The sequence below is a fragment of the Schistosoma haematobium genome, chromosome 6, assembly GCF_000699445.3.
Source record: "Schistosoma haematobium chromosome 6, whole genome shotgun sequence".
Taxonomy (NCBI): Eukaryota; Metazoa; Platyhelminthes; class Trematoda; order Strigeidida; family Schistosomatidae; genus Schistosoma; species Schistosoma haematobium.
The window spans coordinates 10,530,071-10,550,093 of NC_067201.1; the positions used below are offsets into that span (position 1 = coordinate 10,530,071).

The following is a 20,023-nucleotide window of genomic DNA, read 5'->3' on the forward strand; positions in this document are numbered from 1 at the left end:
AGAGTCCTTCCTAGTGAGAAGCCAAGACAAGTGAAGTTCAGTCATATAGGGAAAGAAGCAGATTTCTAGGAAAGGTGATAGAAGAAGATAATTGCGATTTCATGAGTTTATTGACGTTATAAAAGTAAATCGTTTGTTTCTAATTAAATGGTTAAGCACTTGTTGTGTGACCTGAAGGTCTTGAGTTCATGAACGTGCGAAGTTTAACGAATCTCGTATGAGAACGAAACAGCTTTCTAAACCCTAACAGTTTTCAATAATTGTCTAACTAAAGTTAGTTTATTGTGTGAACTATACAGCAAATTAAAAGCTTACAACGATAAAATATTAGAAAAACACTTATTATAAGGGTTGAACATCACGGAAAGAGTGTTTTGAAGTAAGAAGGATATATATATACATAGAGAGAGATGAGTTGCAAAGTCAGTTTATAGTTTAAGGATCAGACCGTATCATTAACACTTAAAAACATGTTACATATATTCCTTATAATGAATGATCATCTACAAGATAAATGTCTAGTATGGCAGACTGGACTTTACATATACTTTCTACTCTTTTCAAAAGTAATCAACCCTGTTAATTTACTACTCCTAAAAATAGTCTAACTTCATTAAGTAAAACTTAATATAATCATTTGAAACCTATTTCGAAAGACTGTAACTACTCAAAAAAGAATTATTTATTCTAGGATCAAAATCAAGATTGTTTTCAAATATTAAGCCCACCAGATAAGTAAGGTTGAATTTAGAAACTGAATTCTCCCTTTTAATATTAAGAGCTGCAATTGATTAGTCACCTCTGGTGTATATACATATTTGGGCGGGTTGTCTAGATCTGATCATTAAGTGAACATTTTTATATAGGACGAGTGAAATGGGACTAGGAGTTGGACCTATGACACATCTATCTGATGAGTCTTATAGGACAAAATGCGCATCCTGGATTCCACCCCTTGTCACATTCGATCTATTCTACATAAAACTTATAGAAGAGATGGTTATTTCAAATAAATAGTTCTGCGAAGAAGATTTGATGAAAATTGATGAAGAATTTTGAAACATCGTAGACCTTGCTTTATATGAAGTGCTTCACGTCATCATTGGAAACTATTGAACCACAGATTTACTTATGTAAATTGAAATCAGTCAGTTCTCTAGCATAAGGGAACAGAGTTTCTTCACTTTGATAAGTAAAGCTCTGTTGTATTTCTAGATGACTTCTATTCTGATCAATGTTTTCTCGTAATGTGGGAATAATTAAGATTTATTTGCTATGGTAACATCTGGTTCGTACAACCTAGTTATTATTGGTAATTGTATTTTAAAGTGTGACTGTAAATAAAGTATGATATAGAAAGTATATTGTGGTAGACTACAAAATGAAATTGCATTTGGAAATGTACACTATTTGATTTTAACATAGTAGTCTAACAGTAATTTAGTCACTTCACAATAGCTGCCAATAAGATCTTATATGGAGTTATAGGCAAGTGTTAACTTTTGAGTAAATATATGTTAAGAGAATTATCACTTACTAGAGTTATAGTAGTGCGTGTTGAAAGGTTCACTGTACAGAAGAATATACATTATTGACCCTATTATTCATGTAACACACTGAAATCTAAATAATAACTGTACAGAGGCAATTTTGTATAATATATCCACCAAATGTGTATAACTGTGATGATTTGAAGTATCTGAATTATTATAAAAACTAGGAATCCCAGAAATAGCACAATTTAGACCTAACAGAACTGGGTGGGCACAAACGAACGTATTGTATTTGGAATTCGAAATCAGGCAGTCATCAATCACAAACGAATCATTATTTCATGCAAACACCATATCCTCCACGGCTTAAATTGGAGTCTAAGTTTCTGTAATCGATTGTACGTCTACTCTTTAGGTTCATCATGTCTGTCTGACTGTGTATTGGATGTAGACTATGTACGATCTAGAATGTACTCATTAGTATTAGAATTAACAAATGAAATCAGAACCGGCTTACTTGGGTCCTGGAATTATATACAGTCATCATGTCGGTTGTGTACTAAAATCACTGATATCTAGAATTTGAACTATAGATTTCTCAACACTATCGTCCCTCACAAAATAATGTTGGATGTTCATATCCCCAATTTATGAACAATGTAGTTTCCTTTAAAACATATTTCTTACATTGATTAGAGGAGTTTCGATCATGATTTGATTCATTCAACATATTTTCCTTAGATTTGTAAGAAATGTCATCAGAAATATGTGAATCATTAGGACAAACCATATATGGTACAATAACTTGAGAGATCTGATCAGGATTTGGTGCGATAGAAATATCTTCCACATATTTGTAATTAATTTCATTAGAAATACTTGAATCTTGAGAACAACGCATATCTGGTAGAATAATATCATGAATCTCATCAAAGTATGATTCATTTGAAGGATTCAAACTAATAGGATCAGAATTACAAAGTTGAGTATTACTTGCAGCGAAATGAACAGTAGTATTACAAACTGACTGGATTTGTCTAATCTTACCACATTTAAAGCATTTAGCATTGCGAAATATACATGAATTAAATGAGTGAAACCCGCCACAGGACAAAAATTGATCAAACTTATCTTCGTGACCTGCATCGCAACTCTTTAATGGATCATCTGCATAACCGTGAGTACTTACTGGATTGGGATGATGTAGAAACGTATTGGAATTTTTGATGTTGTTCAGAAGAACAATGAAAGCTCCACGGCCAAACCATCCAGCTCAAAGAACGAAATTCCACCTAAATCATCCAACTGAGCTATAAATCTTCACCATCTCAAAATCATTGAAAGGCACAACTTATATATTACTTATCCATATGCATTAGATCTTTGTTTACAATTTGGTCAGTGGTTGCAGATTCTGTTTGCAGAAATTCATTCGCAATCTCCATAACAGGCACACCACAAATTAGTACTAACTAACAACATAGTTCAGTTACCATGTTCGAAACAAAAATGCCCCGTTTTACTTATGAAGAATATGTCACTAATTAATGCAACACTTACAATGATGTCTGGAAGTGGATAGGACATGCATTGTGGAAATCATCAAACTGGATCACGAAGCAAGCGCCAACTTGAAAGTAAACAGAAAGAAGAAAGACCAAAGAATACACTACTCTGATAATTGGAAGCAGACATCAAAAGGATGAATAGCAACTGGAAAGGATTGCCTAGGACAGAGATCGATGGAGAATGCTCCTTCACAAGGCTGTATGTGTTCAGAAGGTGGGAGGAAAAGACTATCAACGTCAATTATTACTCAGATGGTTTTCATCCTCAGATAAGTTACATATTAATATGTCGGTTCCGTCAAAAATGATGATACTTAAAATGGTTAAAAATGTTTATGGTTGTATACTAGAAATTTACACAATGTTCAAAAATAGCTTAACGCAGAATTGTCTCAACTTGTATTCACTAAACAACTACTAGACATCCATATTCATCGACACCATTTAGGGTGATAAATCAAATGTTAAAGGATTTTAGAGCCCATTTTTGTTTAGAACATCTGACTTCATAAATAGTTCATTTCACTTTCTTGAGTACAGATTGATAGAAATAACTGCATTAAAGTTGATTTAACATTCACTCACGTAGTGACAACAACAATTACGTCAAACTGGGGTAAAAGCTATGTAACAAACACAAATATTACGTAAATTGATTTGTGACGGCAAAATGATGTTAACAGTTGATAAATAAAGATATCCGTAATACTCAATAACATATAACATGTGAGAAACAACGCATAGCCTAACTTATTATTCATGTCAAATCTAATTCATAGAAAAAATAGAATTATTGCGCATATTAAACGATATGGAAAGATTTGATTAATCCAAAGTACAAATGATACATACGACCTTGACCAGTCAAGATAATGTATTACCATTAGTTGTGATGATATCTCAATATATACAATCTATAACCTGCCATTTATTCAATAATGTGCTTTAACCTATACTGACCTCATTCATTTTCCTCTTTCATTGAAATACAAACAGACGCTTACATATCGACATAAATACATACATACTCATTGATTCATTACATTAATGATACTCACACAAAACACGTATCTGTATGTAAGCGTGTAATAATGTGTGTATATGTCTGTGCATTTCTCTTGTCATTGTCAATGTCATTTGCCCAATGCAATCAGTTAGGTAGTCCATTTCATGTATTATACAGTAGAACAAGTAGATATCTACACAAAATTGAATATTGAATTAATCTTACTACTGTTATTATTATTATTATTATTATTATTCACAGTTTCGATTGTCAATAATTTTACAGAACTGGTGTAAAAGTGTGTTCATGTTTAAGTGGTGAATTAACAGATTTGTTTATTTTATTTATCCACTGATTGTATTTTTCTTAAAACATTAAATACGTAAATAAATAAATAAAATTTTCAATAAAAAAAGGTTTATCTCAACAACCCATCTTTTTCTTTGATCTGTCCACTTTGTTGTAAAGAAAAACAAAACAAAACAACAACACAACTCTGAACCTTTACCACGTCAACATAACCATCCATACTGATCTTTTATTGTGTATTTAGAAAAAAAATGAAATATTGAAAGGGGTAGAAAGCGTTGGCGTTTGTATATATTCAATTCAAATAAACGAAAATGAATTATTTATTTATTTAGAGTAAGGGGGGATGATGAGTGGGCGATTAACATAAATAGTGGATATAATATTAATATATGATGTGTGCGTTTGTTGACTGTTTCAAAATAATTCACCTGATCTTGTCTTTTTGACATGTTGAACTAAATCAAATTAAAACATCATTTATACATTAAGTTATACATATAATGTAAGTTTATGCACAAACTTTGACAATACAATTAAGTAGATATTTTTTTGTTAAAAACTATGAAAGTTTAATCATTTATTTGGATAGTTTAAAGTGATTAGTTTACCGTGGAAAGAGTACGATATCAACAAGGCAATCGTTGGGAAACCAGGATCAAATGCAGATTTCTTTCGTCTTATTTAGAATTCTTCCTTAACTATCACTCCATAATGTCATCAAGAATAGAACTCGGTTTCATGGAGAGTAAGTTACTGTTTAGATTGAGAAGTCGTGATCTCATGAGTTACATTTTTAACTTTGTGTGATTCTTTATGGATTGTAATAATTATCGATTGTTAATAATAGTAATTGGATTGGTTGAAGTCAGACATTAACACCGTTGGGTGCCGGCTCAGTGGTCTGATGGTTAAGTGCTCGCGCGCGAAACCAGTAGGTCCTATGTTCGAACCCCGCGGGGTGCGGGATCGTGGATGCGCACTGCTGAGGACACCCATACTAGGACGAAACGGCCGTCCAGTGCTTCCAGGTTTTCCATGGTGGTCTAACTTCAACTGACTCATGATCTTAACCATTGAAATTATTATAATATCCATAAAACCCATCTGATAATAATGTTGAAACTATTTCAATATGGAGAGAATATGGTACATACCCGACCTGCTACTTTTTATTCCAAGACTTGTGTATATATTAGGTCAGACTGAGAGTAAATACGATTGTTTTTTACCATGCTATTCGGTCTGATAGTAATATGTATAGATCAGATGAATTCAGAGATTTGATAGTTTGCTTCATGGACTAATCTTAATTATCAGTATGGAGATTTGTGGAGATTGTAGTACTTTCACAGCTGAAATCGCGAGTCGATCTAAGCTAGAGCACTATTGAAAACTAGACAGCACAGTTTGATGGCCGTTTTGTCCTAGTATTGAACTCCTCAGCAGTACACATCCACCACCAAGCACGCGGGACTCTAATACATGACATTTGGTCTGGCGTGCGAACGCTTGACCTCTAGACCAATGAGTCGGCATCCAACGGTGTTAATGCCTCACTTCGATCGATCCATGATCTTGCGCGACTCTTCATCCATTACCTGAGGTTCGAGATCCGCGTGCAGGCCGTGAATGTGTGCTGCTGAGGACACCCATACTAGGACGAAACGTCTGTCTAGTGCCTCCAGGTTTCCGATGGTAGTCTAGCTTAGACCGACTCGTGATTCCAGCTGTGATAATCTTAATTAGATAAATGCTGGAAACGAGGAAGCATTGAATAGATAAACTAGAAGCATATCAGGTAGTTGTCGAGAATTGATTGAAGGTAGGGATGTACATCATTGGGTGCTGGCTCAACGGTCTAAAGGTTATGGGGTCCACCGAGAGACCTGAATTCGATCCTCAGTGGGGTAGTGTATAAGCACTGCCACTATGATGTGCCACGCAAGGACTAAACAATTGACCAGTCCTTTCTGATTTTTAATGATCCTATAACTAAGACCATTCCTTCAATGCAAACCATAAAAATTCAACCATCTCCATAAACCCATACAGCAAAACTTTAGTATTCTAAATTCATACTTAATTATTTTTAGTCATAGACTTTCATTTTAAAAAGCTGTGTAAATTTATCTCCTATTTAGAAAAATTTCAAATACTTCAAAGAACTTATCACTGTAGTAACTTTTCAATTTATGTTTAATTTGCAATGAAATCTACCATTAACAGTTATTCAATTTGATTATGATAACAACATAACGGCTAGGCAACATTAACATTTTTTGAAATATACTAAGAATATATATTTTTAAGAGAATTTTGTCCAGTACGTGATATTCTGCTTAAGCATATCAGTGAATCATTGTTTTCTGTGTATGTGACTTATCTTTAGAAGTTGACTGTGAGTGATGTGTGTCGGTATTTGTATTAAATGTAGACACACAAAGTAACGCTCGCAAGCAAGCGTACTTGCACACATACAGGTTTTTGTTATAGTTGTGATCATAAGGTTTATCTTGGAGTGGTTGAATGAGGAGTAGGTGTTTTTTGGAAACGAATATGAGAAAAAATATTTATTACTTATTTATTTAATGTTTACTCCGAACTGGTAACTATGACATAACAGAGAAAGCCATTGAAAATATTTATCGGGTAGTGATTATTGCAGGATAAATGAGATAATAATCGTGTTACATGGCGAATCAACTTGAATTGTTAGTATTTTGGGTTCAACATAGTAAACACCTCCAAGACCACTCAAAACTAGACAAAAAAAGTATGACCACAAATCAACATTATGTGGAGAACCGTCGATAATTTCTTGAAAAAGTTCAAAAAATACACAGAAAATACGTAGAAAAATCAGATTTCTTTAGAAATTTTCAAGAGGATTTTAGAAAATAATGAATCATATTCTCATTGTCCTGTTTAAATAAGTATAAATTCCTATTGACATTTTCATGAATCACGAGGTTTTCTAGCTCGTACTAGTATAGGACTCCTCAGCAGCGTGTATCCGTAACTATGCACATGAGAGTCGAACCTAGGACTATCAATCTCAGGTGCAAACGCCAAACCTCCAGACTCAGTGTTGTTTATTCTGAATTTGGCGTTCAGGTCCATCATCAGGATGGTAAGGTCTTTTCTTAGACAGTTCTCTATGATAAACTTAGGCACTGGGTGATATTCATTGTAATCTGTTCCTATTTTGTTCTACATGATACCATGGTGATCCTGGAGCCATGAGATTCCTATCCTAGAAGTGCTTTTCATGATGCTTTGGAGAGCACCAATGCAACTACTTGTGCGTGCGAGGAATTTTCATGGCCGTAATACATGAGCATGCCTGCTGAAGCTAGTCTGTTTTGTCCGGCGGATTTCACTAATTTCAAGCAACGTCAGGCTGTATATTCTCATTTCTGCAGCCATTCGAGTGGTTTTACTTATCTTCAACATTGTGTGAACACTCTATGTACCTGCTTCAGTTATTACTCAGACTATCAGAAGGGTAATCGCCTTCATGACTTCCAAAAAATCTCGGCTTTCATCATGAAGCGATACGACTCTTTCAAATAGAGACTCTTCAACTCTCAGGGCAGAGTTTAAACGGTTCAAATGATATTTTCTGGTTGCCATTTCCTTAGCAATGTTCTTTTACCTCCAGGTGGAGTTAAGATATGTCATTTTAAATCTCAATAAGAAATTTTTCAGTTGATTTAAACACACCTCACAACTTGTATTCGAATCTAAGAAACGAATAATTTGGTTTATTTTTTGCAAGGTTCTAATTTCATTCAGTCAGGAATTATTAATAAATCTGTAAAACATCAGTATAAGGGTTAACGGAAATTGTTGAATTTTCATAATCTACATCACGGACTGACATTAACTAAAGAACGATTAAAAGTTAGGTAAGACTGGAAGCCCTTTCGTTATAATCTGGTACTTCTCAGGAATGCATATCTGCAACCCGGCTAGAGATGTAACCCGATATCTTCAAGTCTCCTAGTGAAACCTTAACCTTTATACCAATAATTCACCACTGAGTTCGATCCTCAGCAGAGTAGTAGATGCGTACAGATGTAAAGAGTCATACTAAAGCGAAATAAACGCTCATTGTCCCCTGTTTCTCAATAGTTGGCTAACTAATGTCAGTCCGTGATGTAAACTATAAATTGTCAGTAACATACATGTTCTATCGAAAGGATGAACGAAACAAGTTATCACTATCTTTTACTGTTACCATCTGTAATAATTCATTTTGTGATCAATATTGTTCAATGTCACTGAAATTAAGGTCAACTTATCCTACATTTGTTAGGCTTGGACTGGTTCATTTTCTCATATACGAAGTTACACACAAACACATCCAACATACTGATTCAAACTTATGTCAATCTATTTCCCACCAAAATTAAAAAGCCAATTTTAAACAATAAATCATTGAAAATACACAAGTATGTATGCGTGATTAAATACATTAATTATCATTAAGTTAATGTGTATAGTTAAAGTACTATGACCTTAAGTGACCAGTACACATACAATAATAATGATAATATAAGGTTGGTGATAACATTTAAAGATATTTGTTTAACCTGAAAAAAACAATTAGTAACCAAGATATCCCAGTTACTAAAAGTACACACTATAGTTCATATATGAGGTCAAACTAAGTAATCTCTAACTTTTAGGTACATTCATCATCTATATTAATTGAGCTGATATCAGTGTGCTGGTGGGTCACTCATAATCTTTCAAACTTCTCTTATACTAGCATATCATGAGGCTTTTTCATAAAACACCTTAGATATTTTCTCATTTTGATACAATTTTCGTCACTAATTGATATCATCTCAAGAACGATCTAATACCGGAGAGATTGAGGCAACTGCTTGATCTTAGTGTAAAACTCTTATACCAACTCTTCAAACCAAACTCAGAAATCTTCAGATCTCACTATGTACACTTGAAGTTCAAAACACAAGGCTGGATTCTAATAAGCAATATCTAAAGCTTCCGTTCGCGATAATTCTGAATAGATTAAACTGTAAAACCTTATTAAGCAAAGATGGAAAGTGGCCAGCAGTGGAATCCAGGACGCGCGTTTCGTCCTATTTGGGACTGGTCAGCTGGATGCACCTGCATCCCAGAGTTGATGTTCAATCCGAGATTCGAACCCACTACCGTTCGCTTCCAGCCAGCGAGCTCCAAATGGGACAAAACGCGCATCCTGGATTCCACTGCTACCCACTATCCATTTTTCTCAAAAAGATTGTGACTCAAGGCTATATCGAGGTGATTCGCACAGGATGCACATGTGCCAACATGAAACTGATCAATTGCAGACCTAAGTAACAATGGGAAGATACAAGTAAAACAACACCAAGTGAATGTAAAACATTCTTCTTCTTCTTCTTCTTCTTCTTCTTATTATTATTATTATTATTATTATTATTATTATTATTATCAAAATTAGCTTTTGAACTGTCCATTGCACAGGAAGACTAGACAATTTTGAGTCGTTCTAAACAGCATCAAATGACACAATAGTTTATTTACAAATATCGACCAATCATGAAATGGGAAATATGAACCAATCAAAATCTTCCCCATAAAATCATATTTTTATACACCTTAAAATTATACTCAACAGAACATTTGAAAATAATTTACCATTAATGCATTAACTTTTTATGCCCGAAATCATGTCACATATAAATTATAGTTCAAATACATCAGAATCAGATTTGAATGAAATATCATTTTCATTAATTGATTCAAATGAAGAGCAAGAAATTAGCTATGAAGAAGTAGAAGAATTAAAAAATGAACTGATATTTGAGACAGAACGACGAAGAGAATTGCTAAAAAATACACAAACAGTAGTAACCACATCAGGATCTTTATGTTCATTATCTTTGTCAACTACAACAATGGCGATAACATCATCATCATCACCACCACCCATGTCATCATTTTCACCACAGAAACAATTGCCACTGTCCAGTAGTCAATTGACTTCATATAGTGAAACGAATAGAAAATGTTTGGCTACAACAAAACATGATCGTCGAATGGCTAAACAAATGACAGAACGAAAACGACGTGATCGTATCAACGCGTTATTAGATAATTTGAGGACACTTATTTTGAAATTATTGCATAAAAATGTAAGTTCTGATCTATTACTTATTTCTGTTAGTAGTAGTACTACTACTATTTTTAATTTATCTTTATTAAATCAACTATTTATTAGCTATAATATGTTCACTTTTAATGATATCAGATATTGAAATTTAAATAATCGTCTTCATACTTAACTCTTAATTAATTTAAAGATAATTTCCAACTCTGAAGAAAGTTATTTGAATAATCATGTTTTCTTGATCAATGATAATATTTGGCATAACAGTTAGCTAAAACACTCGATAACTGAAATGGAACTAGAACCTGACTCACAGAAATATGCAATATCGGCATAAGGTACTATGTCATTAACATTCATCAACAGAGGTAGCAAGTGGATGTGCTGTGAATTCTAGACCAACACCCATCCTAAGCTTGAACTTTATTTGTTACAGTAAAGGATTAAATAAATTCGCAAGAACAGTAGATCAATTGATACTATTAACCGACGGTTTGAACACTGCCGGTAATTACAGAATTATGGGCTTGGTTCAACTCGACAGTCGTGATTTATAGCTAGAGACAATGGGTGATCCGATCAAAAATTCAATCTCAGTTTTATAGTAACAGTCATTCACTATGTTCCTCAAACTTTTGAGTTTAGTGTTCTGAAACTTCATTTTTGTTTGTTCCTTTTCATGTACTTTATTTCTCGTGTTTAGCTTGTCATCAGAGTTTATATTAAATTCCCCACTGATTCTCATTTCATATTATTCTAGTCAAAGATTTGGCTCATTCAATTGACACGTATACTTAATAAGTCCCATGTTGTCTGCGATTAAATAATCTATATTCATCCAAGCTACTTTTTAAATATTCTTCAAATTAGATTCCTTAAAATGAATTCAAACTACCACTGACTTTATTGTCTTCCTCAAGCTTGAATCGTTAAATTAAATGGCGTTTTTCCTAACTTAATGTGGAATAAAAGTGTTTAATCAATAATGGAAATTCTCAGTATAATAGTTAGATGCTCACTGGGTAACTAAGCATTTTTTCACTAATCCGTCTAAATGTAATTTAACCAGATAAAATAATTCCCTATGGTATTGAGTGATTTTCACTTTAGAAAGTCGACTGAAATTAAAATTGTGGATCAATGAAGTCAACACACCCATCTTGTAATTTGATTATATTTAACTTGATCTTGAGTAGGGTAATGCTTACGAAAATGAGAAAACGAAAGAAAAATGTCCGGTGCTTAAACCGGGCTTGTGGGTATGGAGGATCCACTTAGGGGAGTTGATAAGCCCTACTTCCAAACCACTAGTGCATATGCGCTTCAGGATCCTGAGAGAACAAATGGCATGTGAACCTGCTGTTCGTTTCTAGTTACCATGAGGACGAATCTACTAACATTGCTCCACTACCTTTTGGATTAGACCATTAAATGAAAGACTTGGGTAGAGGCTTCCTTAGGAAACTACCTTTTTCAATTTGGGTGTCCGGGCAGTATTTCAGCCCTTATACACATCGAATAATTTGTGCGGTGCATATAGGTTTGGATCATTTCAGATTTACTTACTTGGGTGGAGAATGCTGGTGAGCGACCTATGCTCCTCCACGAGGAGTAACAGGCGTAAGTAAGTAAAAGTAATATATGTTTGAATGCTTCTTCGTACCATTGTTTATGTATTAAAATTAAATAAATATCCAAGTATGTATTATTGACATTATCTTAAATGACTTTGAGAGCTTCCTGGTTAAACCATCCACTCCAGAAGACATAACACCTTCAAAATTTATACCATGAACTATAAATATTCATTATTAAATTAACCTGAAACAGATGTACAACATTCCAAAGTTTTTTTTTAAAAGTTAAATTCAGTTTACACCATGAATTATTATAAAAATATTATAGCTATAGTATACAAAATGAATATATAAATTCTTTTAGAGGAAAATTTAAAAACTACTTATTTCTACACATCATTGAATATATTTATTCAATGTTAAATTTATCCACTAATCTATATTTCTTTATATGAATAGTGACAAGATATATTTATATCTTTGGTATCATACATAAATAGGGTTACATTGATAAATTTTCGCATAGTGAGTGTTTCCTACGTCAGAGCAACTGCAATGAAACTCACTTTTACTTTATTTACGCTTGTTACTCCCAATCGAGCATAGACCGCCGACCAGTATAATTTTTTTCTGATTAGCGTTTTTTGGCGAGTTACTTTACTATGGGGTGGGGTTGCTAACCCCATGCTCAACCCTCCTCCTTCATCTGAATTTGGGACCGGTAGTGGCCCTCAGAGGGGCTCCAAGCGGAGTTACTACAATGAAATATTAAAAGAAAAAAAATGATAATGAAACACTCATTCATCATATCACAATATTAATAGTTTAAGTATTAAAAGAAAGCAACACTAACAAAAGACGTTAAATTAGAAATACGCAAATACTTTTTAAGAAAAAAACAGAACAGAATAAATGGACATATTGCACGTGTATAATTAGTTATGTTTTTTTCCACACAAAAAAAAGAGAAAGACAAATAGAGAAAAGAAAACAGTATCTACCACATTAAAGTTAAACTTAATATTCACTTATCAACAGATAGTTCACTTAGAAAAATGTTGTTTCTTTTTCTTCTTTGTTCTTTTTTCTTTGAAAAAAAGAGGATCTACTTGTTTTCATTGTGATTCATATAAAAGAAAAGATAAATATGAGAAATACTTATGATTTATTGTATTTTTGTGCTTAGTAATTAACATTTATCAGTTTTGTTTACCTTTTTTTTCTGTATGTGACAATTTTAATTTAATTATTCTGTTTATTTTCAAGTGTACGTGTATCGAAAACAGTTTAACTAGTCATTATTATATCTAAGCCATAAAATACGATAATTATTGATCCATGTAAACATTTAAAAATACAACATCTGTAATATATACATGGATCAATAATTCTTTAACACATACGCACTGCCTAATTCTCCCCCCACCTCTCTTTCTTTATATGCATATTTATATTTTCTTTAGTAAAATAATTAAATATTTCATACACATACACAGGTGTTGTATTTTTAAATGGATCAATAATTATCTAGCGCATACGCACAGCCTAAATCCCCCCTCTGCTTATATATATACTCTTCAAATAGATCATTGATTAATGACCATTAAGTGTTTTTATATATAAATAATGGAAAATAATTGATACCTAGTTTATTTTTCCTCCTTTATTTATTCTCCCTTAATAATTGACTCATGAATTCAACTATTAAATTACTATAATATCCACAAAACCCCTCTCTGACTATAATCATCATCATATGCACACTAGTGACTGTCTCAAAGAGGTATTTCCTGAAGTTTTAATGAGAAACCGTGACTATTAGAGTTCAACTAGATCTGTTGTGACATAGTAACTCATTGAAGACAATGGTGGAAGGTGGGGCAATTTCCAGGATTGCTTGAAGTTAGACATTAACACCGTTGTATGTCGGCTCAGTGGTCTAGAGGTTAAGCTTTCGCGGGTGAGACTGATAGGTCCTGAGTTTGAATCTAGTGAGGCGAGGTGGTGGATGTGCACTGCCAAGGAGGAGTCCCACTATAGAATCAAACGGCCTCCCAGTGCTTCCAGATTTCCCATGGTTATCTAGCTTCAATTGATTCATGAACTTAACTATTAAATTATCTATTTGACAATATAATACTTGTAAGAGTATTGAAACAGTTATCCGCTTTATAATTATTTGAATCATGATGAACATTATAATCAATATAAAAAGATAATCCATTATACGAGAGTGAATGGAAATTTCATGAAATTGCACTGTACTAATTTAAACAATCAATAGAACTAAATAATAAAAAAATATAATAATTGAGTTCATGAGTCAATTGAAGCTAGACCACCATGGAAAAGCTGGAAGTACTGAACGGCTGTTTCGTCTTAGTGTGGGACTCCTTATGAACTCGACTATTAAATTACTATAATATCCACAAAACCCCTTTCTGATAATAATTTGGATATTAAAATAGTTTACGAAAAAAGATTATATCATTATTAATTGGTATACAAACAGAAGTAACTTGTAAAGTAGTTGTTGACTTAAAAACCTATTTTTACATAAATTGACAAATGAATGGTGGTTATTAGAATTCAGCCAACAATTTTCGTCTTCTCATTGCATTATTGAAACAAATATTGTATTAAATGGATAATGTTGTCAGTAGAAAGTAATGTACGACTTGAAACGAATATGCATATCGATCCAGGTTTACGTTATTATACCAATGATACAACGTTTATTAAAATGATGTTTACAAAAGAAGTTGGAAACTTATTGATTTTGAAACAGATTATACATGCAGGATATGATTACTAAAAAAGGGGTTTGTGGTGGTGGTGGTTGATAAATTTCATTGTTTTCATCACTGTGACATTATACTTCGAATGAAATTCACCAATCTCCACAAACCCCGTGTAGTAATAATAATTATGTACTCGCTAATTTCTAGAGTTCTGGTGAAAAGCTTTAACCAGCGGAGTTCAACCATGTCAATAGTGAGGTAGTTGTTAATACCAAGTCAAGCTGGTAAGCACAAAATTCAGTTTTATAATATACCATGAAATTATGTGAATAATTAGGATAAGTTAATTAATAACAATCTTCATTCAAGTTAGCTTACTGAGTGTTTAATTATAAACTCGACCCATTTGAATTCAGGACATATGAAACCAGTATAAATCAGACAGTACTTGACAAATGTTCCAAAATATTACGGGAACTCTCCAGTTGTGTACATTTAGAACTCTTCTAGTGATTTTTCTTAAAACCTTAAGTTCTCACTAAATTTAGACGACTAAATCTACATCCAATCATTCGTATCTCCAACTTTAGGTACTTCATGACAAACTATGACATTATCCAATGGCATTTGTGATGATCATTTTATTGACTACATGATCATTTTCACTGGTTACGACTTGCCATTCAGTTTTTAGAAATTTATTTCAAAGTCACAGTCATTTAAGGTTTAAATCCTCACTGCCGAGAAGAGTCCTAAAAAGGTGTAAAGTCCTATCTAGTTTGTAATAATCTTCCTATCATTAATATCTTTGTGTATTTTTTCACTTTAAACAACAGTTTAAAATACATAAATCAATGACCCAGTACAAAACAAGAATAAATTTTGATAACTTGAAAAAGATGACCGCTAACATTTCTTCCCCCATCCTACATAGAAACATATCGTCACCTCAAACAATTTAAATCTTATCATTTTATTTTTTTTAATCATTAAACACCATACTACTATAACGGAACAGCTTTTGTTTAATGATATTGAGTATTCTAACAAAAATTAATAGTTTACGTTGAAACCATAGCAACAATGAAAGTCAATCAAAATATTTTGTTTGATTAATAAACGTACACAATGTTCTAAGTATACATTTTGATGTTACATGTTACAACATGTAAATCAGAGGTTAATAATTAAAGTTAGAATATAGGTTGGTATTATTTTTATTGTGTAGGAGTGAAGTTAAAAACTGATTAGATCTCTTAATTCTGATTACTGACCAGGAAAAACTGTTGATTTATTATTCTGTTCTCCGAGTTAAGTGGTCTAATTGCCATTCTGTAGAATATTATCAGTATCTAATTCTACATGTTATCCAGAGTCTTAGTGAAAACTCTACGATTAAACCATTGTTACACCCGCGTACTTGAAAAACGAGGAACCACTACAATTCCAATGACGTGAATTAAGAACACGAAAAACATGCACAAGTGAAGATTTATTCACCCCGAAAACACAACGACGACCCTAGTCGAAAATATACTCATAATTCATTTTGTATCGTTAGTTTAAATCTTCCCATTGATGTTTAGAACTGCAATTGATTAGTCTCTTATTGGCATATGTGCATTCTGTGAGGATTACCTCGATATTGCCTTAGATCACTAACATTATAAACAAGGATGGATAGTAGCTAATAGTGGAATGCAGAACTCGTGTTTCGTCTTACTTGGGACTTATCAGCTGAATGTACATGTATTCCAGAGTTGATATTCACTCCACCTGACTATTAATTAGGGAAAAGTCACATATATGAAATCACAACAAAATTTCATGTTGCATTACATGATGAACATAATTCACATTAATTTAATACAAAGATTATTGTATCTTCAATAAACATCAAACTCAAATAAATTGGTGTTATTGATGAGTAAAATAGCACACTGATATTAAAACAAATAATACACAGAGTAATCAATAAATTGAATTAAAAACTTAAGTAATGTTGAACCAAAAGTCATAGTTACAAGTATAGATTTACCTTTTCAACTCGTCATATCCATCATCTGACTTGAAGAATGAAAAACATCATCGAAAGCATCCATTTGAGTTTTAAGTTTTGATCACATGAAAAAGTTAATGTACGCACTAAATTGAATATATTTGTGTAATTTTCTGGTGTTGATAAAGAATTACGTAATTCAATGTGATTTCTGACTATTTTTATTGTTTCTCCTCGGAATTAAATAATTTAATTTTGTTTTCATTATATCATTAGTGGCTGATTAATGTTTCAGTCTTTCAGTTCTACATGAGGTCAAGTGTGATCCGAATACCCTATTGGTAATATCTGTTTGTGACTGTGATATTTACTTAGTTACTTACACCTATTGTCCTAGGATTCCATTCCAAAATAAAGCGATGAGATGAAATTTTCAAGATTAATAGCCAAACAGATCTAAATAATTTAGTTATAATGATGATAAAAAGTATAAAACATTAAGAGTATCTTACGGAAAGGCAGAATAAAAATGAATGCATTAAGAAATACTGGAACCGAAGATCTAGGGGAAGCTAAAAAATGAATTTGAGACATATCACAACGTTTTCAATCATTGATCGCCGTTGGCTCATGCATCCCAACCAGATATCCCGCATCTACCAACAGTTAGTCCCTTCATGAACTGATGCCACGTTTGGGTTTAACCGCCTCTAGCTTTATTACAATTTACACCCAAAATAACAAACATCTCCCGTTCAAATAGGCGGTGGTTAAGCATACTTAACACATGTCTCGTCCACCTTAAAAGATAACGATTCCCTATCTCATCAACCGCATTTACCTAGTGCCTTATGATTACTCGATGTTCTCAATATACACGACCAATGCTTCGAAGATACTTATTATCAAAATTCCTCAGCTAATACATATCTTCTAATTTCGTAGACCATAATATTGCATACTCACAGATTACTACATAACGAACTTCTGAACAGTAAATCCACTTTCTGGTTGGTAGATAGATGTCTCTACACCACAAGTAATGTCAGTTTGCAAAGACCAATCTATGATATAAATATGTGCATATATATCAGTTTACTAATTAACTTATCAATTATCTATTTATACATTTTAGCCACGTCATCATCGGAAATTAGAGAAAGCTGATATTTTAGAACTGGTTGTTTCGTTTCTTAAAAAAGAATTACATCAAAATCGTTTTAGAACAACATCGTCTAATTCACAACAACAACATCAGGACAACTGTAGATCAATTTATTCATTGCAAAATTTAAATTATTCTTCAGGAATTGAATCATCATTAGCATCTATAGTTTATCCTGATAATCATAATAATTATTATCAACATCGTTTAATACCATCAATTCCACAATCAAATCATCAATTAACAAATAATTATTATTTTATGAAGAATCATGATAATGGTCCATCGAAAATCAATAATTATCCCATTTCTAATCATATTGAACAGAATACTAAAAGTGTTTATCCAACAATATCATATCAGCCATCGTATAAACATCAACATCAATCAATACCGTCATCTCACTATTCCCAATCAACAAGTTATCAACCAATTGTATTTACGTCAACAGATGATATGAATAAGGAAAATCAATTGATAACTGGTGTTGGAAATCTGCAAAACCACACGAATACACCAATAACAAAAGATTTACATTATTATCCGACGTGTAATTATGACGATTATACATTTGAACAAGATGCAGTCCGTCAACCATTGAACATATTGAATAAAGCTAATAGCTTCATTGGTCAAAACAACTGCTACTATTCAGATTCTAAAATAATCAACCAAACATGTCACCATCAGATTCAACCGAATACACACTCAAAAATTTATCCAGATATATTAAATAGTCATTTAAATTATAAACTATTGCCAATCAAAGATGAAAATTATTCAAAATCGCACCCATACAATAATTACGGTGTTGGTAACCAATCATTTCGTAGTGTTACTAATCATGAAAAGAACAATAGTAATGATAATAATAGTTCAGATTTCACCTTTGGTAATGAAAGACTATGTTCAAAAGAAACGACAAGTCTTGAAAGACTATGGAGACCATATGTTTGAATTTTAATCTGTTTCATTTATATTTATGAAGCGTGATTATAAGCCATCAATTTATTTGTAATTAATCATTTATTTACTAATTTTTCTACTGTTAGTTTAAAATAGCTAATACATAGAATGCCAACATTTTATTACACATCACCCTATTTTGCATGAGCTACTGAAAACTATTTGAGTAGTGTAAATTTACTTTTAAAATATATGTGTGTATTAATACAACGACTAATATAAGTAATCTGTTTCTGTATTTGGTTTTTCATAAGTAGTGCGTAAAGATTGAGTGAAATATTTATAGTAGCTAATTAGTACATTAATGAATGTCATTCATACTTGATTTTTTAAAGAATACTGATTTCAGGAAATATTGAATATTATTACTGTGTAAACAAAGTCGCTTTTAAATTATTTTGTACAGTTTATAAAGATCGTATGACATCCATATCTACTCCTTGAATTCAAATAAATATAGATGAAAGCTCAGTTTAAAACACCAATTGTTATGAACTACAACACATTCAATTAATAATAAACTGCTGTATGACTATCGAAACTCGTAGATTGAAATACTAACTAATTTATAGCAAGGACTAACTATACCTGGAAAATCATTGAGAAAGATAACAGTGTAGCACTGTGATTTTCAGGTAGTAATGGTCGTGCAACTTAGTGGCTTAAGATGTTGTCAGATATGGCTCAGAGTAGAAGCGAGTAGTAACCCTACTGCACTTTCTATTACACAGCGGATCAATGTAACAGGATTTGTCGAAATATCGATGTCTAGGTATTCAGTGGCTTACTCCAATCAATAAACGATACCTCGTGACTATTACCCAGTGCGTAACTGCCTAGCACTGGATGTGGTTTAACTTTACCGATTACAGCTAATCACCAGGTCTACGTTAGTTTATAGTAAGACGACGCGTGCAAACTTCAATTAGTGAATGTTCAAACTATTACTGTCAATAAGTTCCTGACCCATACTTCATTTGAAACGAATTATTTGTAAGTAATTTCAAGTTATAATCTTAGTGCAGCTGTGACGCGAAGTATGCTTTTCATT

At 32.6% G+C, this 20,023-nt stretch overlaps 1 protein-coding gene across 1 annotated transcript; it reads left to right on the forward strand.

The window, feature by feature from the left end:
• Positions 1 to 4,788: 4,788 nt before the first annotated feature.
• HES2 (hairy and enhancer of split 2) lies at positions 4,789 to 19,198 on the forward strand. Its single transcript, XM_051216832.1, has 4 exons — positions 4,789 to 4,881; positions 4,921 to 5,124; positions 9,856 to 10,549; positions 17,977 to 19,198. The coding sequence occupies exons 3-4, from the start codon at positions 10,073 to 10,075 to the stop codon at positions 18,961 to 18,963; spliced, it is 1,464 nt and encodes a 487-aa protein (XP_051065450.1). The 5' UTR covers positions 4,789 to 4,881; positions 4,921 to 5,124; positions 9,856 to 10,072; the 3' UTR covers positions 18,964 to 19,198.
• Positions 19,199 to 20,023: the final 825 nt, after the last annotated feature.